A 21,933-nucleotide genomic window follows, 5' to 3' on the forward strand; every position below is an offset into this window, starting at 1 on the left:
ATACTTGGTTGACACTTTGGCTGGGTGTAGAATTCTAAATTGAAAATTATTTTCCCTCAGAATTTTGAAGTTATTGCTCTGCTCGATTCTAGCTTTCAGAGTTGCAGTTAAAAATTCCATTGCCATTCTTAGTCCCAAAATTTTGTATTTGAATTGTTTTTCTCATTCCGGAAGCTTTGAGAATCCTCTTTGTTCTTGGTGTTCTGAAATTCACAATGATACAGTTTTTTTTTTCATTCATTGTTCAGTAAGCTTTTTAAATCTGTAACTATGTATCCTTCGGTTCTGGAAACTTTCTTGTATTATTTCTGTAATGAGTTTCTCTCCTTTACTATGTTCTTTCTGTTTAGAATTTCTTTACCTTCGTATTAGACCTTCTACATTGATTCTCTAACTTTCTTAACTCTATTTTTTTCCATTTCTTCCTAATTTCAGGAAGAATTCTTTGACTTTATCTTTCAACACTTTTTTTTTTCACTCTCATGTATTCAAGAAGCCCTGGTGGTGCAACGGTTAAGCGCTCAGCTTCTAAACAAAAGGTTGGTGGTTTGAACCTAGCCAGCAGCTTCACAGGAGAAAGACCTGACAATATGCTTCCATAAAGATTACAGCTGAGAAAACACTATAGGGCAGTTCTACTCTGTCATATGGGGTCACTATGAGTCAGAATCAACTTGAAGGCACACAGCGACAACAGCAGCACATATTTACTTCCCAGTTGTGTTTTTCATTGTATTTGCAGATGGTTATTCATCCTTTTTTTTTTTTCCTTTCTTTTTTTTTTTTACTGTTTTCTTGTTCTTGACCCCTGGATGTGTCTCCACTGATTATTCATAATTTTATTTGCTCTATGAATTTTCTGTTTCTTTTTAGTCTCTTTTCCCTGTGTATTTTTTGTCTTGTGTCTTTTATGTTAGAGACTTTCCAGTCAGATTTTAAGAGTTAGGCACTGAAGTTTAGCTTAACTAATAAAAGCGGTCTGCCTTGAGCATTGTGATCTTTTAAGAACTGTCTATGTGGGATCAAATTGACAACAACTCAAAAGACTGAATGGGAACCTCAGTGAGTTTATGTTAATGAAGGAAAAACAGCTCAGAAAATGAGGGTGAGAATGGTTGTACAACTCAAAGAATATATTCACTGTATTATACTTATAAAAACTTGAATTGGTGTTTTACTGTGTATGTTCTCAACAACAACCAAATAAAAAAAATTTTAAAAAGAAAGTAAACTGGGCTAGAATTCACAAAAATGATCCAAAAGTCATTTGTTGATATCAAGCATTTCTTGACAGTCTCGTCCAGGCAGTGGTACATCCTTTTGTGGTATTGTTACAATTACTTTTCCCAGATGCAAAATTAAACCTAGGAAACCATAGCTAGATAAAAGCTCCTTTCATTAAGTCTATGTAATCCTAGAAAGTTATTACCCATAAAAATTAGGTAACACATTATAGTGAAACCAGATTGTTGTGCTCAGAACTTATTTTCAGTAGTAAATAAAGTATACTTACTGGTGCAGAGTACAACTTATTAAAAACTGATCTGTTTTTAGTCTGAATTCATTTGAGTCAGATTGTATCCTAGATAGAACTAGGCAGTCCAACCAATGTTAATTCTGTGATTAATTAAGGAATTATAATAAGTCTTGTCTGACATTCACTAGATTTGCAACCATTTTTTGACACGAAGATTAAAAGAAGGCACACAGACAAAAAGAGTTAAGCAGTAAAACACTGACTGGAAATGGAGCTTATTGTTAGACAAACCTCAGTTCCTTGATTATGCTGGTAGCCAGCTTTTTTATTGAGGGACTACCAAGTATCCCTACTGGTAACGCTTTTCTCTAGGGATGCTTGGTTTCTCCAGAGACATCTCTTCCAGTCTCAGTACCCTACCGAAGGGGGGCCACCCGGGTTTTGGGAGCTGGGCAGGGTAAGGGGCTAAGGATCCCAGCCATGAAATGTACACCCTTCCCCTCAGTGTCCTGGTTTTCAGTCATCACATCTGGCTGGTCCTGGTATCTCCAAATCTGGAGACTCTCTGATTCCATTTCTTAAGGAATAAACTCCCATCTCCCACAGGAAGAGGGACTGGAGCCTGTTTGTATATAGAGTTTCCACCGGTTTGCCAGCACATACATCATCTCCAGCATCTGCAGAACGTGGTGATTTAGATTCTGAACCTCTTCAGGTTTCTGCCAGGCAGGCTCAGTTGTCCTTAGACATCCCCTTACCCTCCCTGCTAAGCCAGTCGCCACTTAACCCATCCACTTTAGGATTATTGATGGCGCCTGGTTTCATCAAAAGTGGAGTTTATGTTTGTTTCTTGTTCTTTGGATTTTGGAATGGTTTCTGAGAAGGGAAGAGGGCAGAAAGGTCTCCACTATGCCATCTGAAAACCAGAAGTCAGATGGCTCGCTCTCCACAGTTGGCTTCCTTGAGCTACACTTTAGTATGTAATATTGGTCTGTTTTACATTATAGTTAGTTGGGAACATTATTGTGTCCCCCACTCTGGGAGAAGTCAGTGAGTCTTAGTGGTTTTATAGAACTTCCTAGGGAATGATGCGCTAAGTTTTTAATTAATTGAATTATGGAAAATTCTGTGACAGTGTAAACTTGTTTCCACATGGTGGGTGTACTGAGTAATATCCATGGCTCTCTCTTCCTGCTCTGCCTGCCAATTATTCTACAGCTAACCGGGGATTCTCCATTGGGATTGGTGACGTCACACCTGGTCAAGGACTGCTAACGGCCAAATATGAGCTGCTGAATGCTGGCTACAAAAAGTGTGACGAGTACATCGAGGCCTTAAACACGGGCAAGCTGCAGCAGCAGCCCGGCTGCACTGCTGAGGAGACTCTGGAGGTAAAGTGTCTCCTGGTTCCATTTGGCCACTTCAGACGCATTGGGAAATAAAAAGACATCCACTGGGCCACGGAGAGAAGGTAGCAGAGGAGAGCGGGCATCAAAGGTAGCAGCCGTCATCCCATCTGGACCCTACGCCCGTTGTATGTGCTCTTGTTGGTTTGTGAAGTGAGGGGCTCCCCTCCGTCCAGCTTTCCCATCTGAGGTGACAAACGACAGCCAACTGTTCATTGGGCCAGATGAGGCTGCTCTTGTCCCGACGCCACATGCTGGCCCCTCTGTAGCTGGTGCGTAAGTGCTTCTGTTCTTTCTGCTTTCCACATCCTTCCAGTAGAAACTGGCACCACAGCTCTTTGGATGGTCTTTGAAAGAGACTTGGATACATAAGAGGGAGAATTTGTGTTTAATAGCTACATAACCAATCTGCTGCCCCTTCACATTTGAAGCTAGATTAGCTGAGAACTCAACCAGCTCTCGTTAGAATCAGAATCACCACTAGCCTCCGAGAGCCCTGCTTTCTCTAAAGCCACCAGGTGGCCCAGTCTGAGACCACCAGTGTTTTGCTGGCTTTCTTCTGCCTCACCCGTACGTAGTCTGTGGCTCAGAGCTTTCACTCACCCAGGTATGAGAGAAAGGCTCTTTAAGCATTACAACTTTTCTGATTAAATGAGTGTTTTGAAGCATGGAGAAAGGTATTCTCCCTAAGATGTTTGCTGTTCACCAATGAGGTATTCATCGTTCATCATTTCACTGAGTCTTTATGTTAAAAGGAAAAATAAACGGGTATTTCTCACTGGTACCTACCTAGAAAATTACTCAGGACCTCAACAGCACTCGTGTTGAATGCAGCCATGACTCCTGACTGCTCTAGCTCCTAAGTTGTGAGTTGAGCTCAGGCCAGAATATGCCTGTAGAGTCACCTCATCATGTAGTTAACTTGAGGAGTTCAAGTGTGTATGCTTGGCAAAAAAATAATAGACAAAATTTTATTTAAAAAATGCAAGCATTTCTCTTGTACAGCCTATGTATTATCCTTTATCCACTTACACTGTGCGTTGTGGTATAGGCTACTATATACGAAGCTGTGGACATGCTGCTTTATGGGCCATTTGAAGGATTTTTCACGTTCCTTGTTACTAATCAATTTTGCCTTCACAGTGATTTTAGAGCCCTTGTGTAAGATGCAGGGCTTGATGGATAGGGAATTTTAGTCCCTAAGACTCTGAAACCTTTATCGATTACAATCTACCATCTCTTAAATTTTTTCAAAGTTGTTTTGATGTCAGATGGAAAATTTATAACCAACAGTGCCAGTGAGGATGACCCCACACGTGTGTCTCCCCCGTCTCTGACCAGGCATTGATCCTTAAGGAGCTGTCTGTGATCCGGGACCATGCGGGCAGCGCCTGCCTCCGAGAGCTCGACAAGAGCAACAGCCCCCTCATCATGGCACTTTGTGGCTCGAAAGGTGAGTTTGCTCCTCTTGGGGCCGCTTTCATCTTGTTCTCCATGTGGGCTGGCTGTTTTCGTTCTGGAAAATGTATAATCATTTTATTTATAAGGGTATATGTTTTGAAATAATATATAGCAAGAGAGAGAAAGAGAGAATTACTTGGCCCTTAGGAATTTTAACTCCTTTGGAAGAACTTTTGGCAACGTGTATACTGGATTTCTGAATTTGGGGTGCTGTCTTAGGCTAGGTTCTCTAGAGAAGCAAAACCAGTAAAGCATATAAATATATATAGAGAGAGATTTATATCAAGGAAACAGCTCACGCGATTGTAGAGGCTGGAACATCCCAAGTCTGTGGATCAGGATAGGCGCTTCTCTCAATTCACTTAGCCGCAGGGGCTGGCAAACGCAAGATGCGGTAGGTCGGAGAGCAGGGCTCCCACTCACAGGCTGTGAATGAAGATCGACGAATCTCAAGATCAGCAGATAAGCTGATAGCTCAAGTCAGACCAACAGAAGGCAGCCACAGGATCCAGAGCGAGCAGAAAGCCAGAATGTCGTCTTATATTCAAATGCAGGCCATACCCCCAAGGAAAGTCCCTTTCAACTGATTGGCTACTCACAGCAGATTCCATCATGGGAGTGATCACATACAAACACTGAGAATCATGGCCCAGCCAAGTTGACACACAGTCTTAACCATCGCAGGTGCTTTCGGCAAACTTGGTCTTTAAACAAAATAAAATAGGGATTTTTTAATAATATGTTTAGTGATGTGGCAAAACTTTTAAGACCCAGGAACTTAAAGCATTAGGTTTCATGATACTGCACTCAAATTCAAAACCTTCAGTGCTTCTCCTATTTCTATAAATTTTTTTTACAGAATGAAGTCCAGTCTCTAAGTATGCTACCTTTCACCCCATTATTCTCCTACTTCCTGCTCATGGTACATAGCCTGCACTTTTCTGTCCATTCCTGTGTCTTTCTTTCCCACTCCTCCACCCACTTTGGACTTCCTCCCCCCACCTCTCTTTATGTCCAGCTCATAATGTTCTCCCAAAGCCTGACCTGATTGCTGCTGCCTTCTCCGAGACTCCCCTGACTCTCCCCGCTCTCCGTCTGCTACTATGCACCTGTAGCCCTGGCTCTGCCTTCATGGTGTCACCGACAGCTTTCTGCCCTGTTACTCTAGCTCTGTTGTTGGCTACCCCGGACTGTGAACTTGTGGAGGATCAGGCCTTGTGCTGTGGTAGATTCTGTTTTGTGCTACAGCACTGCTTGCACTTCATTAATGTTACCTGGTAAGTGACTGTGCCTTCCTGACCTCTCTCCCCAGGTTCCTTCATCAACATATCACAGATGATTGCCTGTGTGGGACAGCAGGCCATCAGCGGCTCTCGAGTGCCAGATGGCTTTGAAAACAGGTCCTTGCCTCACTTTGAAAAACACTCCAAGGTAAGCAGTAGTGGATTAGGCAGAACTTTTAAGGCAGAGCATCAGCAATTCAGAACAGGGTAATTGAAGTGTCTCCTGGAGGGCTGCTGGAAAGGATGGGGGCAGTTTAGGGTTCTTCCCTCTTCACCCCAAACTAAGGACCTCGTTGTGCTCAGAGCTGGAAATTTTGGACCAGTCCCTCTGAGGAGCAGGATGTCAGATTGTGGTCCAGCTTACTTAAGTAGTCAAAATGTATAGTGCCCGTCTAAATGCATATATTGTGTGTGCTTGGTTTTTGGGCACTTAGAATAAAAGTATGAGGATTTTAAAATAGTGTTAGTATGAAGCATATTAAAATGACCAGAACATTCCAGGTACTCTCTGGAAGTCTCGAGCTCACCTTTTCATTAACTTCTGGGTTCCATTGGCCCCGGCGGTCTGGCCTCTGGTGTAAGCAGTGTGAGAGGGAGAAACACATGCTGCTGCTTGTCCAGGACTCAGGGACAGACAAGCCTTAAATCTGTAGTTAGGAACTCAGAGTAGATTCGGTCACTCCGTCAATTCTGGATCTGAAGTCAGCTGTTCCCTGTAGAGCGTAGATACTCCAGCTGCCCCTGGCCCCTGGAACTCCAGCGTTTCTGCCTAGTGCCCACATCTACTGCCCATAGATGGGACTGCTACACTGAGCATGTGTAGATGCTCCCTGTAGGATAGCCCCAGGTCAGCATTCCCCAGGGGCCAGCAACCAGATGGTCACTGAAGGGGGACCTGGCAGGTCCTATTTCAGGCTGCGAGCTCTAAGGCAGCCTGACTGGTTTAGAGGGATGGCGAGGACCTCCAGACTCCCAGTCCCTGACCCAGTGCTAGACTCTGGGACAGCTGTGCTGACCCGGAAATGGCTCTGTGTACACCAGCAGCCCCTTAGTGAGAGGGGAACGTGAAGGGCCAGCCTGGTCATCTGCGTAGTCCCCTAAGAAGCACGGACCTGTCCAGATCAAAGGCCATTTCACACGGTTAGATTGACAGATAATAGACATACAGTTTTATTGAGATACATTTCACATACCCTAAAACTCACCCGTTAGAGCATCCAGAGAGGGCTGCACGATCTGGCTACGCTGCGTCAGTTCAGTGACTTTCAGCATGTCAGGCTGGGCAGCCATCACCACAGTTTACGTCAAGAACATTTTCAGTACCCCAAAATGAAATCCCATACACACGAGCAATGCATGGTTAAACTGTGGAAGTAGGCAGGTCACTGGCCCACAGGAATCGGCTTATTTCCAAGGAGCCAGCTGCCTCAGTCACCATCCACTCTGAAGTGCTTGACTGCTCCACTGGCTGCTCCAGGGGAGGGCCAAGCGCAGCTTCCCCTTCCCAGGCCCTTGCTGACCGGCAACCAGCTTCAGCCCTGGCTGGGCTCTCACCCTGATCTGTCTCTGGTAAGGATGGTTTGTGCCAAATGATTCCTCCTTTAAGAGAGGGAATATAAAGCCTGCCATTTCACAAGTGTGCCTAAGCTGGGTCTTTTTAACCTAAAGATGGGACATTTTCTGATTGGAATGGATTTTAATTGTGGACCTTGAATTGTTTTTGCTTGATTTTGTTTTTTCCTACTTCTCTTTAGCTCCCAGCTGCCAAAGGCTTTGTGGCTAATAGCTTTTATTCTGGTTTGACACCAACTGAGTTTTTCTTCCACACAATGGCCGGCCGGGAAGGCCTGGTGGACACGGCCGTAAAGACAGCTGAAACAGGATACATGCAGGTAACCTGAAAAATGCAGGCCACCGGCAGTGGAGCAGCACAGGGGTCTCTGGGTTTGGACTGATGAATGTTTACATATTGTGCACACAAAATATAATTCATCTGGTCTTGATATTTAAAGGAAACTTTGGAAGTGTAGGTGCCCTAGAAATAGTTAATAGATTCCAGATGTAACCCTTATCCACCTCGAGTGCTCAAGACAAGGCAGGGGTCACCACAGCTCCAACAGGGAGAACGTGGCCTGGAAGTACATCCTGAGATGTGTCGTTTAACCCTGATGAGCCTGTCTCCTAATACCTGCAAGTGGGCGTGTTAACTCATACCTCCTGGTGTTGAGAGGACTCAGGGAAAGCACTCGGCAGCTGGTTGTGTAATTCATTATTAAAAATCTTTCCCGTTGACCCCACTCAGCCTGTTCCAGGGCCTGCAGGGTGGCTTGGACAGTGAGAAGGAAGACTTTTTCTCCTCTGTGTGTATCATTACAGATATAGGCGTGGGGTACAGGGCTAACCTGAATGGTTCCTTGTCTGTGCTCCTCAAACTTTGCCACTAAAGTATCTCTGGTGGCAGAGGAGTGTGAAAATACAGCCCTACTGTGTTCTGCCATAAGACCACAAGGAAAGAATTTCTTTTCAGTCTCCAATTAAATTTTCTACTCTCTACTCCATCATTTAACTTTCGTTTATTTTTGTTTTTTAAATGTTTTAATGTTTGTAAGTACTTAGACCACCAGGTCAAGTCAGTACTCCAGGGAGCTGGGCCCTGCACTTGCTGTGGCTTTGTGTCCCTCTGTTCCCACTGTGTATCCCACTGTCAGAGGCAAGCCAGAATCCAGGATAGATAAACCCGAGAGGAGTGAAGGAGTGGGCTGGAACCAGCAGGGATGATGAGGGTAAAAATGGACTCCATTCAGTAGATGCCTATTCCCAGAACCTCTTCTGTCCTCATGAATCGTTATCTGAGGCTCCCTTTTAATCATCTTTTGATGAGAAATTACCCTTCAGTTTTGGAGCCTGCTACTTCTGACAGAAACCCAACAGCCTGTGAAATGCTTTTAGCACTTTTGCCACAATGTGTTTTGACTCTGTTTTTTATTCTTACCTTTTTGAAGCAGAGAATCTGACCTTCCCAGAGCAGTGTGAGTCTAGAACAGATGAACTGTGGCATGAGAGATTTTTGTTCTGAAGTTGCTGGAGGAAGATCTCTTTCTCTTTAATTCACTGAACCACCATCACGTTGCTGGCTGGTGCATTCTGCTGGTGGAAGTTTCTCCCTGGGTAGATTTGGGAAATGGTTGCTGCCTGCTGGGTCACAACAATGCTGTCCCTGTTCTCTCTTCTGTCCCTTCTGTCCCAGAAGAGGGCCTGCGCCTGATCCTCTGTAATTCATATTGAAGTCCTCAGGAGTCCTGGCTTAAGATGTGTTTAAAACTGCAAAGCTGTTGCATTAATTTATACCTTAGGGAAAAAGAGAAGGAAGGCAAAACAGCCTAGGAAAACAATGTTTTGGGAGTGATGGGGTTTAAATTGCCTGTATTCTAATCTGCAGTATACGGAAGTGCTGAGGGCAGGAGCACATTCTAAGTACATCACACAGACCAGTGGGACAGTCTTGGTGGTGGTGTTCTTGGGGTGGGGGACTATTTTACGGGAGTTCTAATAACGTGTTTTTATGTGATTAAAGTACTTGTAACCTTGAAACTTTGAGCACAGATCTTATCCTCCGCACACACAGCTAGTCTTTAAAAGCCGCTGAGCTTTTTCGTTTCCTCACCTTCTTTTTCCTTAGAGACGGCTTGTAAAATCCCTCGAAGATCTCTGCTCACAGTACGATTTGACAGTCCGCAGTTCTACCGGAGATATTATCCAGTTCATTTATGGAGGAGATGGCTTAGACCCTGCAGCTATGGAGGGAAAAGATGAGCCCTTAGAGTTTAAAAGGGTTCTGGACAACATCAAAGTAAGACTGAGCATCATATCTGGGGGTAGAGTGTTTTCCAGGAAGGTTCTTTAGAGTGAGCATCATATCTGGGGGTAGAGTGTTTTCCAGGAAGGTTCTTTAGAGTGCAGTACCATTTGGAATATCACACAGTGCTGCAGCCGTGTCTGCCCAACCGTTGGGTTAGTGTTTTCCTCTTTGTGTTACCCTGCATAATTTCCCCAAATGTTAAGGGGTAAAAAAAAAAATTCTATTGAAAGCCTGGTATTGGTAGTAATTAATAGAAGAGGGCCATGGCTTCTCTCCGTGTCTAGTCAGGGAGCGTGGGAGAGGCCATTTTTAGAAGTCACGGATGTTGAAATGCTGGCACATTTATATATAATAAGTAGGAGTATAATATGGAACAACCTTTTCAGAGGGTAGTTTGACAGTATTCATCTGCATATTAGGTGTGTGTGCCTTTTGACCGAACAGTTTCACTTACAGAAATTTACCCAACAGAAATAATCTCAATGTGCAAAGACTGTTTCTTGCAGCAGTTTATGGTGGAGGTAAACTGTCAGTAGAGGAGTCAGATACAGTACGGTCTGTCAGTAGACTAGAATAGAGCCATGCCTTGGGGGAGACGATATTTTCATTCTTGAAATATTTGGGTTTTTTTTAACAATTTATATTTTTAATGCAAATCTGGGGATGGAATGGGGGTTGGGAGTAATGGAACAATACTCCCTGAATAGTCCAGAGTCTCAGTTTATTCTGTTTTCACATTCATGTTATAGAGTCTAAACTTTGTTCTGAAAGGAAAAAAAAAATCACCTCTTGCTGAAAGTTTACTCCGGGTAATTTTATAAGGTCCTCTTGTCTCTTGTAAGTTCTTATCTTGAATACTGTCCCCCGCTCCGTCGCTCCCGCACATAACACGATTTCTCTTTAATACTCGAGGCAGTCTTCCCGTGTCAGAATGAGCCTGCTCTCAGTAAGAACGAGCTGACCTTGACCATGGAGTCCATCATGCAGAAGGACGAGTTCCTCTGCTGCCAGGACAGCTTTCTCCAGGTGAGCGCCGATGGGGCTGGGTCGCGCTGGCTTCACTGTCGTTAAGAAGTGTGTGATCTTTTAAGCTGGAGTTTTAATGTAGTGGTGTTCCTTTGCTAAAAAATTCAAGAGTGGCCTCAGCAAGGTCTCACCAGCCAACGTGAAAAATTTATCTCGTGTCTTTCTTAGTTTGTCTTTCATGTAAGTGTTTCCCTATTCAAAAAAAAAAGCTTTACAGAACTGATTCTGGTGTTTTTTTTTTTAATCCAATCCCTATCACCAGCCCTCCACCCACTTTCTTATCCTGTAGGTCAACTTGTCCCTCAGTTATTCTGTACCCAATTTTGTTTTAAGTAGTAGTATTGTTTTAATACCAGTTTTTGAAACTGCTCTTTCTCTAACCATATTATGGGTCAGAAATCCACTGAGCCGGCCCTCCTCCCTCTTCCAGGGAGCTGTTTTCTTGAGCTGTCCTCCTCAGTTTTTTTGGTTTGTTTGTTTGATTTCACTGACCTGCCCCAGCAGCTCCTTCATGTTCATAATCATGGTTCTGATCAAAAGCAAAGGGTACCAAGATCAGTAAATGGGTTCTTTGGGTACCAACTGCTCGTTCAAATGCCACACAAGATGTACAGGCAGAGTACGAGTGTATCCCTCCCAGGACTTCCAAACTGAAAACAGTAAAGTAAAGGTTAACTACAAGTGTTTAGTTAGGAAACGCTCCACTCCTTCCCTTCGTGTGTTGAGGTGTGAAAGTTGAAAAAGAAACTCTTCCATCAGGAACATGGCTAGGTAGTGAGTGCTTTGTTTTTGTTTTTTTCCCAGAGCCTTTAAGTCTTCTTTTTTTTTTAACTAGCAAATTAGCATTGTAATTTGGTTTTCCTGTATTATTATGTTTACTTATTTATTTTTCTGTTTATCTTCCAAGACCTTAACTGAGACAGGTTATGAGAAATATAACAAGGTAATATGATCAGCATGCCTGTGAGTTTTGAGCACAAAGGAGGTGCCTCTAGCAGCCCTCCAGCGATTTGCCAGCATTGGAGGTGTCAGATTTCTGTCCTGGTTCTGGCAAACATGGCTTGTCTGTTCACGCTTTGGACTGCTTCTTTCTGCCTTTGGCGAGGTTTAAGGGTGATCTCTTGGCCTGCAGTGCCCATTTACTCAGTGAGCTCATCTGGCACTCACTGGATGCCCACTCTGTCAGATCCTGGGACACAGAGAACTAAACGTAGCCTCACCCTCCAGTCGCTCACAATCTGCTGAACCCCACTTTGCCCAGAAGCTCCAGAATCCACCGGCCAGACCAGATTTGTCTGAGCCCATGAAATGTTCTCATACCAGAGCTGAAGTGACAGACAGCTCCTAAGCAGTGTCACGCACTGGCTGTGCCAGAGCCCGGTGCCCATGCTCAAAGACAAGCTGTGGAGCCCGTGTGGGAGTCTAACCACTGGCTGGTCATGCAATTAATGGCCAGCCAATAGCCATGAGTGAGTTCCCTCGAGTTTGCATGGGTTGGTGCAGCTGAATTCCTAGCAGTGTGTTTGAGTTTTCATTTCTGCAAAGTGAGCTTTTTGTTTTTTAAACCTAACTTCCAGAATATCTGGCCTAACTTTTTTGCAGGGAAACTCATTCCTTTCTGCAGAGCCACTGGAAATGTGTCCATTTGGGTGGCCGCTGAAAGATCTCATCATTTCCAAGGCCTGACTGGGGCATGTTTTGACACATGTGCTTTCTTTACTCCTAATGTGTGCAGAGTTCCTCACTGATGAGAATCCCCTGGGTCTCCTGGCCTAGGCTTGCACTCCTGGTTCCCTGCGCCCACAGTGGAGCCTTTAACCCCAGTGACAGAACGGCCACCTCTGGGCCAAGCGGGCCTGTCAGGAATTTACGCCAAAGGACCCATCCACAACCAAATGAGTAGGCAGGGTGGCTAAGTCACTAACGTGAGCGAGACTCTTCACATGGAATGCTCTAGGGGAGAAAATAAGGGCAGTGGGTGGGCATGCCTCTGAACAGTCCCACCAGTTAAAGCCGAGCCCCTCCCTCTTTATCTGAGAACTTCCACCTTGGGTGTGTGGTCACTGACTGCATCTGAAGAGGTGGCATCAAACTGGGGACTAGCAAGTGAGCCTGGGGAGTTTCTCTTTCAGAAGAGCCTCTGGAAAATATTTAAGTTCTTGGAAATTAATTAAAGTCCTCTTTTGCTGTAGATGTGTAGAGAGGGATGGCTAAGTGGGACGACAGCCCGCTGTGTGTCTCTGCCCCTTCTCAGGTAGAAGGAGAAGTGGCCAGTGAGGGCAGTCGTGAGAAAGCCTTGCTCATGAGCAAGGGACAGCAGGGTTGTGATGGGCCCCCAGGCAGTCCCTTGGACACTTTGGCTCCCTGGAAACAGACTGAAATTTCCAGTGGGCCAGGACAGCATCACAGAAACCCCCGCCCCAGAGCAGAGCTGGAGAAGGCATGTGACATCACAGAGGCCTGTAGCCTTGGGCCAGGCCCAGAAGTTCAGCACCTCGGAGCCCTCCTCTCTCAAGTGGTGGCCCAGTGCCATGCCACCTCCCCAGGAGGGCTTGCCATAGACTGTGTGGATGCAGGATGCTAAAGCTATTTAAACATAAGAGCATAAAGTTTTTGTGTTTTGCTTTCAGAAAAGGTAGTAACTAGAAATTGTTAGGTAGTCTATGGGAGGCTAAAGAGATTTAATTTTTCAGGGTTGGGATGGAACTAGGCAGGTATCCTAGTAAGTGCTGTACTCTCTGCGGGTACCTTGTAGAAGTGGGTTTCTGGTGAGGTCTGCTTTAATACAGCTGTTTCAGGCTTAGATGTTTCGGCTGTGTGATGGGCCGAGTAGACTTTGGGCAGGGCATGCTGAGCCCACCACAGGACCGAGGAGCCGAGAAGCACGACCTTGAGGTACTTTTTGGCCATCACAGTATGCAGTCTACCCCCCACCAGCTCACTGCCCATCCATGTATGTGGGTCTGTCCTCAGTCAGCCACACCGAGCAGCTGGACTCCTGGAATTGGCCAGAGTGCCATTCAAGCTCCCTTTGTCCAGGATCATTGAGGGAGAGTTGCTAAAGACAGGCGATCTGGCCACTCCTGCCTGCATTCCCCTGGATAGCCGACAGCTGACTCCCCAGGACTGCGTCATGTCAGCCGTCTCAGAGGGTTTCCGTTACTGCACAGTGTGGCTCCATAGGCTTGCTCTGGGATGTGCTGTAAGAAACACCCGTCACACTTAGCGTTTGACCCACTGCGAGCATGATGTTGGTGGATGTAGCTCATTAAATCACACCCACCCCCTCTGTGAATGCTCCCCAAAAGAAGTTACTGTCTTATCCTGGTACTGGAAAGGATGAGAAGGCTCCTGAAGCATTGGTCTGTGTTTATTTCATGGACACTCTAAATTGTGAAACAAATTATCTTCGCCTTAGAATGACTGATAGAAAATCTAGAGTCAAAACTATAGTCTCTAGCCTGCCCTGCATAGGTACTTTCCACCGCCTTCTTCGTTCTGTCTGTCGGGGTAATGGGTATGTGTGGTGTATTCCTTGGACAAACACTCTGTAATAGAACCAGCATCTAGATCACATCCTTTTAAGGCTACAGCTAAATATGATGGACTCATCCTATTACTGAAGTTGAGGAACTGAGGAGCCCTGGTGGCACAGTGGTTAAGAGCTTGGTTGCTAACCAGAAGGTTGGCAGTTCAAATCCACCAGCCGCTCCTTGGAAACCTTATGGGCCAGTTCTACTCTGTCCTATGGGGTCACTGTGAGTCAGCATTGACTCGACAGCAATGGGTTTTGGTTTTGGTTTTTTATTAACTAAATCATGTCATCCAAATTACTGAGAAATATAAGACTGACATTTGCTGTGTGTTCTTTCAGGAAATAAAAAAATTCATAAAGGGGGTTTCTGAGAAGATCAAGAAAACCAGAGATAAATATGGCATCAATGATAACGGCACAACAGAGGTAACAGCCTTCCCAGATGCGGTGGTCACCTGGTGTTTCAAGACGCCGCCTTCCCTAACTCTGCACTTCTGTTCCTTCAGCCCCGCGTGTTGTACCAGTTGGACCGGATCACCCCTACCCAGATAGAAAAGTTTCTGGAGACCTGTAGGGACAAGTACATGAGGTAGGGGTGCTGATTATCTTCGAGTTGGGGGCACTCGTGTAGGTCCCCTCATGCTCTCCAACACATGTCCTCGCAGGCACAGAATCCTGCACCAGTGCTACATGGTGACTGCCAGCAGAGAGGCCTGTCCTTGAGCGGAGTCTGTCAGCCCATCTAGGGGCCCCAACAGGTCTCTAGGCTGGGTGCTCCTAGATGTGATGATAATTACAAAGAGATTTCTGAGGGTCCTCTCCCCATGGAGAAACTGCCACAGTGCCTGTCAGGTGCCAGCTTCTCTGTCCACCTTTAGTACCGTTTGTTAGCCATGCACGTGGATCCTCACCAGCCGTGGACGGTGTGGGCCCTGTCCGACCCCTCTGTGAACAGTCACATTCCCCTTTCTGCACCTGTTCCTCTTCGGTGCTGAGGCTCTTCCTCGTCACACACAGCCTGGCTCATTGCCAGTTCTTTCCTGGCCCTAACACGTGTTTTCTATTGAAAAGCAATCATCAAAGCCTTTCCCAGCAGTTTGTTTCCATCCCTACCTTTGCTCCCTAGGGCCCAGATGGAGCCGGGCTCTGCAGTGGGCGCCCTCTGTGCCCAGAGCATTGGCGAGCCAGGCACCCAGATGACCCTGAAGACTTTCCACTTCGCTGGCGTGGCCTCCATGAACATCACCTTGGGCGTGCCCCGCATCAAAGAGATCATCAACGCCTCCAAGGCCATCAGGTGCCCAGCTCCCTCTCCCTGTTGTCACACGTAGATGTGTGATACTCTAATGGGACAGTGTCTCAAGCTCTGGGTGGTGTGTTGCATTGATCAGAATCTGGGTGTATTTGGTGAGTATAATTTGGTTCCTCGTGTGTGGTTAGCCACTCAAGAAGCAGTGGTTCTGTGTGACAGCAAGTCACGAGAGAAAACAAATCAAAAATAACAGTGCCTGGGAAAATTGGAGCAGTGTGTCAGGACAGATCTCACCCTTTGATGGCATTGTTCCTGGCCTAAATAGGCCTCTCTGGTGTGTCTGTCACTGGGGCTGTGGCCATACCCTGTGAGCCCCTGGTGATTTCATGATAGGAGTTGTGGGTAACCTGAGATGAGAAGAAATAGAAATACATTACAGTGCATTGGATGACAAGGTCAGGATTCACCTGTGCTGTGAATCTGACAGTAGATAGCATTAAGTGACAGCTGCATTTGGTCCTGCCCAGCAGCTGCAGGTGTCCAGGATGGTAGGGGCTCCGCCTGCCACCTCTGGGAGTTCAGACTGCAGTGTGCTCGGGAGAAACCACCCAGGCCACTGAGGACGGATGCTGATCGCTAGTGGTTGGAGTTGCTGGAGGTGTTCCTGGAGAGGAGATAATGGTGGTCAGGGGGAGAGGTGGAGGACGTTGTAGTATACAGTGAGTCCAATGACTCCAGAAACAGAACTAAAATAACTGCTTATTAGGATGAAAAAACAAAGCCATTGCCGTCGAGTCAGTTCCAACTCATAGCGACCCTATAGGACAGAGTAGAACTGCCCCATATGGTTTCCAAGGAGTGGCTGGTGGATTCGAACTGCTGACCTTTTGGTTAGCAACCAAACGCTTAACCACCGCTCCACCAGGGCCCCATTAGGATGAAACAAGAAGAGATACATTCACTTTGTAAGGAAGAGTTTTCTGAAAGTCATCTTATTCAGTGTTGGAGTGAGTTGCCTCAGAAGCTCCACAAGTAGCAAGTCTGAATGAGAGTGTGAAGTGAAGCCCCTGGTGGCACGCCTGCCACACAACAAATGCTCAGTAAGCTTTAGTCGCTGTTGTTATGATTGTGAAGAGTATTCGGATTTGACAAGACAGTGGTCTTCATGCTGGCTCAGTCCCAGGGTGTAATCCTTTTTCCTGTCCTCCTAGCACTCCAATTATCACAGCTCAGCTGGACAAAGATGATGATGCCGATTATGCTCGCCTCGTGAAAGGGAGAATTGAGAAAACCCTCTTGGGAGAGGTAAGAAGAAATCCCATTTGATGAAGAAACCAGAACAGCAGTCTTGCAGGAAGTCAGCCAGCCAGTTGCAGCTGATTTACCAGTCGGTCCTGTCCATTCTCTTCTGTGCCCTTAAAAGACAGCAAGCAGGGGACAGTCTAGGCAAGGGGGACTGACCCATTAACATCCTGCTCTTTTAACACTGCAGATCTCAGAGTATATCGAAGAAGTGTTTCTTCCCGATGATTGCTTTATTCTCGTCAAGCTCTCCTTGGAACGGATTAGACTTCTGAGACTGGAAGTGAGTCACATAATGAGATGTGTGCTGGATGGAAGTCATTGGTCGCAAGACAGCTGACAGACCAGGGCAAGAGCTGAGCTAGGCGCAGGTTGCATTGCAAAGGCTTCTGTTGGGTTTCTGTTTTGTGATTCTATTGTACATTCGCATTCTCTCTTTCTAACCCCGATCCTGACACGGAGATTGCCATCTAAAGACACAGGAAAGTAGCTGAAATTTTATGCAGGCCACGATATCAATTCACTTGTGACACAGTATCATGATGATCGGTCTCCTCGTGCATCTTCCCAGGGCCTGGGCAGACCACAGAGTGGGGCTATGTTGGACGCATCTGTGGGTTGCCAGCACCGAGCACAGCGCCTTGCTGTCTTGGGAAATGTATTTGGATGGGTGGATTAGCCTGGCTTTTCATATTGGCGTTTGTGGGGAGGAAACAGTTAAAAGATTATCGGCCATTCTCACAGACAGGCATCTGTCTCTCTGTCAGGTAGTTAAATCTTTTATTGTCCTGAGCTGCTGTCGACTCAGCCCCGACTAATGACCCCTTGCACAACAAATGAAGTGCTGCCCAGTCTTGCACCATCCCCGTGGTCAGTTGTGGATCGGATCGTTGCGCTCCATAGGGTTTTCACTGGCTGATTTTGGAAATTAGGTTGCCAGGCCTTTTTTCCTACTCTATTTCAGTCTGGAAGCTCTGCTAAAGTATTCTTAGCATCATAGCAGCGTGCAAACTACCACCACAGATGGTGGCTGCACATAGGGTGCATTGGTGTGTATAAAACCCCCGTCTCCTGCACGGAAAACAAGAAGTCTACCACTGAACTACCACTGTACTACCCTTTAAAACACATTGCCAGCCCTTTCTGTCAAGTACCAAATTCATTAGTTGTCCATATGACAGTTAATGGTGAAATTTAGCGGCCAGTTACCCAGCTTGGGGATTTCTCTTGCTGCCTGCCTTGTGGCTCTTTTAACAGAAGAGATGAGTTGTATGCAAGAAGGTAGCACGTGAACCATAGTGGTAATGTCAGATGAAGGGGTCTTAGCTCTCTAGTGCTACTATAACAGATGTACCACAAATGGGTGCCTTTAACACAGAGAAATTTCTTTTCTCACAGCTTAGGAGGCTACAAGTCCAAATTCAGGGTGTGGCTCTAGAGGAAGACTTTGTGTCAGCTCTAGGGGAGGGGCCTTGTCTTTTTCAGCTTCTGTTTCTTGGTTCCTTGGAGATCTCATGTGGTCTGGCATCTATCTTCCTCCAACTCTGCTTATTTGCTTGCTTGCACAATTTTCTCTTTTTGTTTCTCAAAAGAGATTGACTTAAAACACACCCTGCACAAATACTACCTCATTAACATAACAAAGAAAACTCATTCCCAGATGGGATTGTGACCACAGGTGTAACCAAAACCCAAACCAAACCCATTGATGTAGAGTCGATTCTGACTCATAACAACCCCCTAGGACAGAATAGAACTGCCCCATAAAGTTTCCAAGGAGCGCCTGGTGGATTTGAACTGCCGACCTTCTGGTTAGCAGCTGTAGCTCTTAACCACTACGCCACCAGGGTTTCCAACCACGGGTATAGGGGTTAGGATTTACAACACATATTTTGGGGGAACACAATTAATCCATGACAAAGGGGAAGCTTCACTGAAGCTTTTAAAATTGTTCTGGTCTCCAACCTACAGCTCTTTGGAGCTTCCCATGGTGGGTCTGGGGTATTGCTATGAATTGGGCATGTATTTTTAAGAGGGGCAAAAGTTGATTCTGTGCTGTGAAGAGATGAAAAAAGTTACTTTTTTATGATAAAGCACAGATGATATACAAGTCCACCCAGAGGTGCCTTGGAAGAAAGACCTGGTGATCTGCTTCCAAAAAATCAGGCTTTGAAAATCCTATGGGGTAGCATTCAACTCTGACACACATGCGGTGGCCATGGTTGGACTCACCTGATTTTTTGGTTGTGTATATAGTACGCAAACAGCTACGCAATATATTTTTCGTGTCTTTTGATTATACATACAGTATATAAACAGATATGCCAAGTATCTATGGTATTAAAATTTCATTGGGAGACCAGGAAAACATGGCTGAAAAGAATTCTTAGGAGGGCAGTAAAGAAACAAGGTTGAGAAACCCTGGAACTGAAGCCTCTGAGCCTGTCAGTGATGTCCTGGTGTGCGGTCCACACCGGTCCCTTGCAGGTGAACGCTGAGACGGTGCGGTACTCCATCTGCACGTCCAAGCTCCGTGTGAAGCCAGGCGATGTGGCTGTGCACGGCGAGGCTGTGGTGTGTGTCACCCCCAGAGAGAACAGCAAGAGCTCCATGTACTACGTGCTGCAGTTCCTGAAGGAGGACCTCCCCAAGGTGAGACTCAGTGTATCCGCGGGGCCCCTGCCCACCCTGATGCCTCGGGACTCAGGAAGCGTGAAACAGCATTGGCCTGCAGTGTGAACACCAGTGTCAGGGAACCCTGAGGACTCTGTCATGCTGACACCACCTCTGTGACTACTGAGGCTGAGGGTGGTGCCCCATTTTCTTGGCCACATCCTAAGGGGTCAGTCTTTTTTTTCCCTTCTTAGCACTGCCATGCCAGCTCCGCCTGTTGGATTTCTCTCCCCGCTCTCCCAAAACTGTAGGTTGCAGCACAATCCCCTGGCCTTCTGCTTTCCTTCCTAACCCACAAAACAACACACGGGCACTTTTAGGTGTAGTATGCTGCTGATAATCACCACTGACAAGTGGCACTCCCGACTGTGACTCAGCAGCTTCTCCCACCGACGTGGGTTCCGAGGCTGCTGGGCCGGGGAACATGCGCACTGCTGTGTCTCCAGCCTCCTTGTCTCTGGATCCAGGTGGTGGTGCAGGGCATCCCAGAGGTGTCCCGAGCTGTCATCCACATCGACGAGCAGAGCGGGAAGGAGAAGTATAAGCTTCTGGTGGAAGGCGATAATCTGCGGGCTGTCATGGCCACACATGGGGTGAAGGGCACCCGGACCACCTCCAATAACACCTATGAGGTACGGCACAGGGGCTGGGGCCTGTTAATAGTCCTGTCTCCCCGTGATGCCTTCCACACGCCCTCATCGGGTTTTAGCACGTTTCTCTGTCCCTGCCGTTTGGGTCTACGGCTGAAAATTGCTCAGCAGTCCATTTGTGGCAGACGGCATCGGGTTTGCTTTAAACTGGCTGAGCAGAGGGAGAAGTGGAGATAGAATCCTAGAAGTGGCCTCTTTCACCCATTCCTGGTTCTCCGCAGGTGGAGAAAACCCTGGGCATCGAAGCCGCCCGGACAACGATCATCAATGAGATCCAGTACACGATGGTCAACCACGGCATGAGCATCGACAGGAGGCACGTGATGCTGCTCTCGGACCTGATGACGTACAAGGTGCGGGAGCGAGTCCTGGCAGTTTGGCTCCCGGGTTCCAGAGAGCAAGGCGTTTAAGACCTATGGAGAGTGCACTGCTGTTACTGATCACCACAGTGGTCATGCTGGGGGTTCTTGGTAAAACCCCTGATACAAAAAATTGTGACTTTATGGCAAACTGTCACATCCAGTTGGTTGAGTGAGGAGGAGAGAGAGACTGTGTTTAGTTATTTATTTTATTATACATTGTATCCTAAAGCAAAATTTGTTGTTATAGGGGGCCTTCCCTCCAGTCGATTTGGACGCATAGCAACCCCATGTGACAGAGTAGAACTGCCCCATAGGGTTTTCTTGACTGTGATCTTTACCAAAGTAGATTGCCAGGTCTACGGAGAGCCGCTGGGTGGGTTTGAACTGCCAGTCTTCCTGTTAGCAGCCAAGTGCTTAACCACTGCGCTACCAGGGCTCCTTAAAGCAAAACTAGCCATTGCCAAAAGCCCAGGGATTTCTGTGGTGTGTATTCTGTGAGACACATCCGTCATATTTCTTCTAGAGCCATTTCCAGGTAAAGAATGAGTACATGTGCCCTGAAGTGGGGAGCTAGGGATGGCTGCGATTGGTTAGTTGGTTACTTTTTCTTTTTTTCCCAAAAAACAGTGTTCCCTGTAGGGGGGCCATAGGGCAGCAGCTTTTTCTTAATGTGTGTGCAGTTTTTATCCTAAGTTTTTATTTAACGTTGTAGTTTCTATAATATATAGTTTTTATAAATATGCTTTTTTGATGATGGCACAATATGCCTTTGAATGCAAGTACCCAAATTTACTTAACTCTTTCCCTACCTTGAGACATGTAAATTCATTCAGTTTCTAGTTCTTTGAGCCCTAATGAGCATCTTCAGAAGTGCTGCTTTTTCTAAAGTTAGGTTCTTAATTCTAATTCTCACTCAAATACTATTTTTATTTCTTAATTCTTTGTTCCAACAGTATCTAGCTGTGAGTGTAAAGACTCATGTGGTCAGTGACTAATGGCCTCTGGGGCACATAGTTGGGACAAATGGCTGTTAAGATCCTTTTCCCACCGAAGGTTGTGACTTGAACAATGGTTTGGCTGGGTTTTGCCTATTCTGGTGAGGGGATATGGTGGACATGATTTGGTTTTCGCTTCTGTAAGTGGTCTGAGTTCTCTGCCTCCTTCTCCCTTGGTGCAGGGTGAAGTCCTGGGCATCACAAGGTTTGGCCTGGCAAAGATGAAGGAGAGCGTGCTGATGCTGGCGTCCTTCGAGAAGACAGCGGACCACCTCTTTGACGCTGCCTATTTTGGGCAGAAGGACTCCGTGTGTGGTAGGTTCAGCATGGAACTTAGGACCATCATCAAGGGCTTCCATCCTTCACAGCATAGACAGGGGCCAGGGCTTCCGTCCTTCACAGCGTAGATGGGGCCCGGGGCTTCCGTCCTACACAGCGTAGACGGGTCCCGGGGCTTCCGTCCTTCACAGTGTAGACGGGGTCCCGGGGCTTCCGTCCTTCACAGCGTAGACGGGGTCCCGGGGCTTCCGTCCTACACAGCGTAGACGGGTCCCGGGGCTTCCGTCCTTCACAGTGTAGACGGGGCCCGGGGCTTCCGTCCTACACAGCATAGACGGGTCCCGGGGCTTCCGTCCTTCACAGCGTAGACGGG

General features: G+C 46.5%; 1 protein-coding gene across 2 annotated transcripts in view; it reads left to right on the forward strand.

Moving 5' to 3' along the window:
• The window catches only part of POLR3A (RNA polymerase III subunit A), a 74,510-nt gene that overhangs the window by 44,899 nt on the left and 7,678 nt on the right, over positions 1–21,933 (forward strand). For both annotated transcript variants that reach the window (XM_023737653.1, XM_004383167.2), the window contains exons 16-30: positions 2,696–2,868; positions 4,225–4,336; positions 5,657–5,775; positions 7,382–7,519; positions 9,307–9,477; positions 10,399–10,512; positions 14,387–14,473; positions 14,554–14,636; positions 15,174–15,344; positions 16,511–16,604; positions 16,792–16,884; positions 19,089–19,253; positions 19,742–19,906; positions 20,146–20,277; positions 21,464–21,596. In XM_023737653.1, coding sequence (XP_023593421.1) covers positions 2,696–2,868; positions 4,225–4,336; positions 5,657–5,775; positions 7,382–7,519; positions 9,307–9,477; positions 10,399–10,512; positions 14,387–14,473; positions 14,554–14,636; positions 15,174–15,344; positions 16,511–16,604; positions 16,792–16,884; positions 19,089–19,253; positions 19,742–19,906; positions 20,146–20,277; positions 21,464–21,596 — 1,950 coding nt within the window. The remainder of the gene's footprint in view (positions 1–2,695; positions 2,869–4,224; positions 4,337–5,656; positions 5,776–7,381; positions 7,520–9,306; positions 9,478–10,398; positions 10,513–14,386; positions 14,474–14,553; positions 14,637–15,173; positions 15,345–16,510; positions 16,605–16,791; positions 16,885–19,088; positions 19,254–19,741; positions 19,907–20,145; positions 20,278–21,463; positions 21,597–21,933) is intronic.

This window comes from Trichechus manatus, unplaced genomic scaffold (genome assembly GCF_000243295.1).
Source record: "Trichechus manatus latirostris isolate Lorelei unplaced genomic scaffold, TriManLat1.0 scaffold00106, whole genome shotgun sequence".
Lineage (NCBI taxonomy): Eukaryota > Metazoa > Chordata > Mammalia > Sirenia > Trichechidae > Trichechus > Trichechus manatus.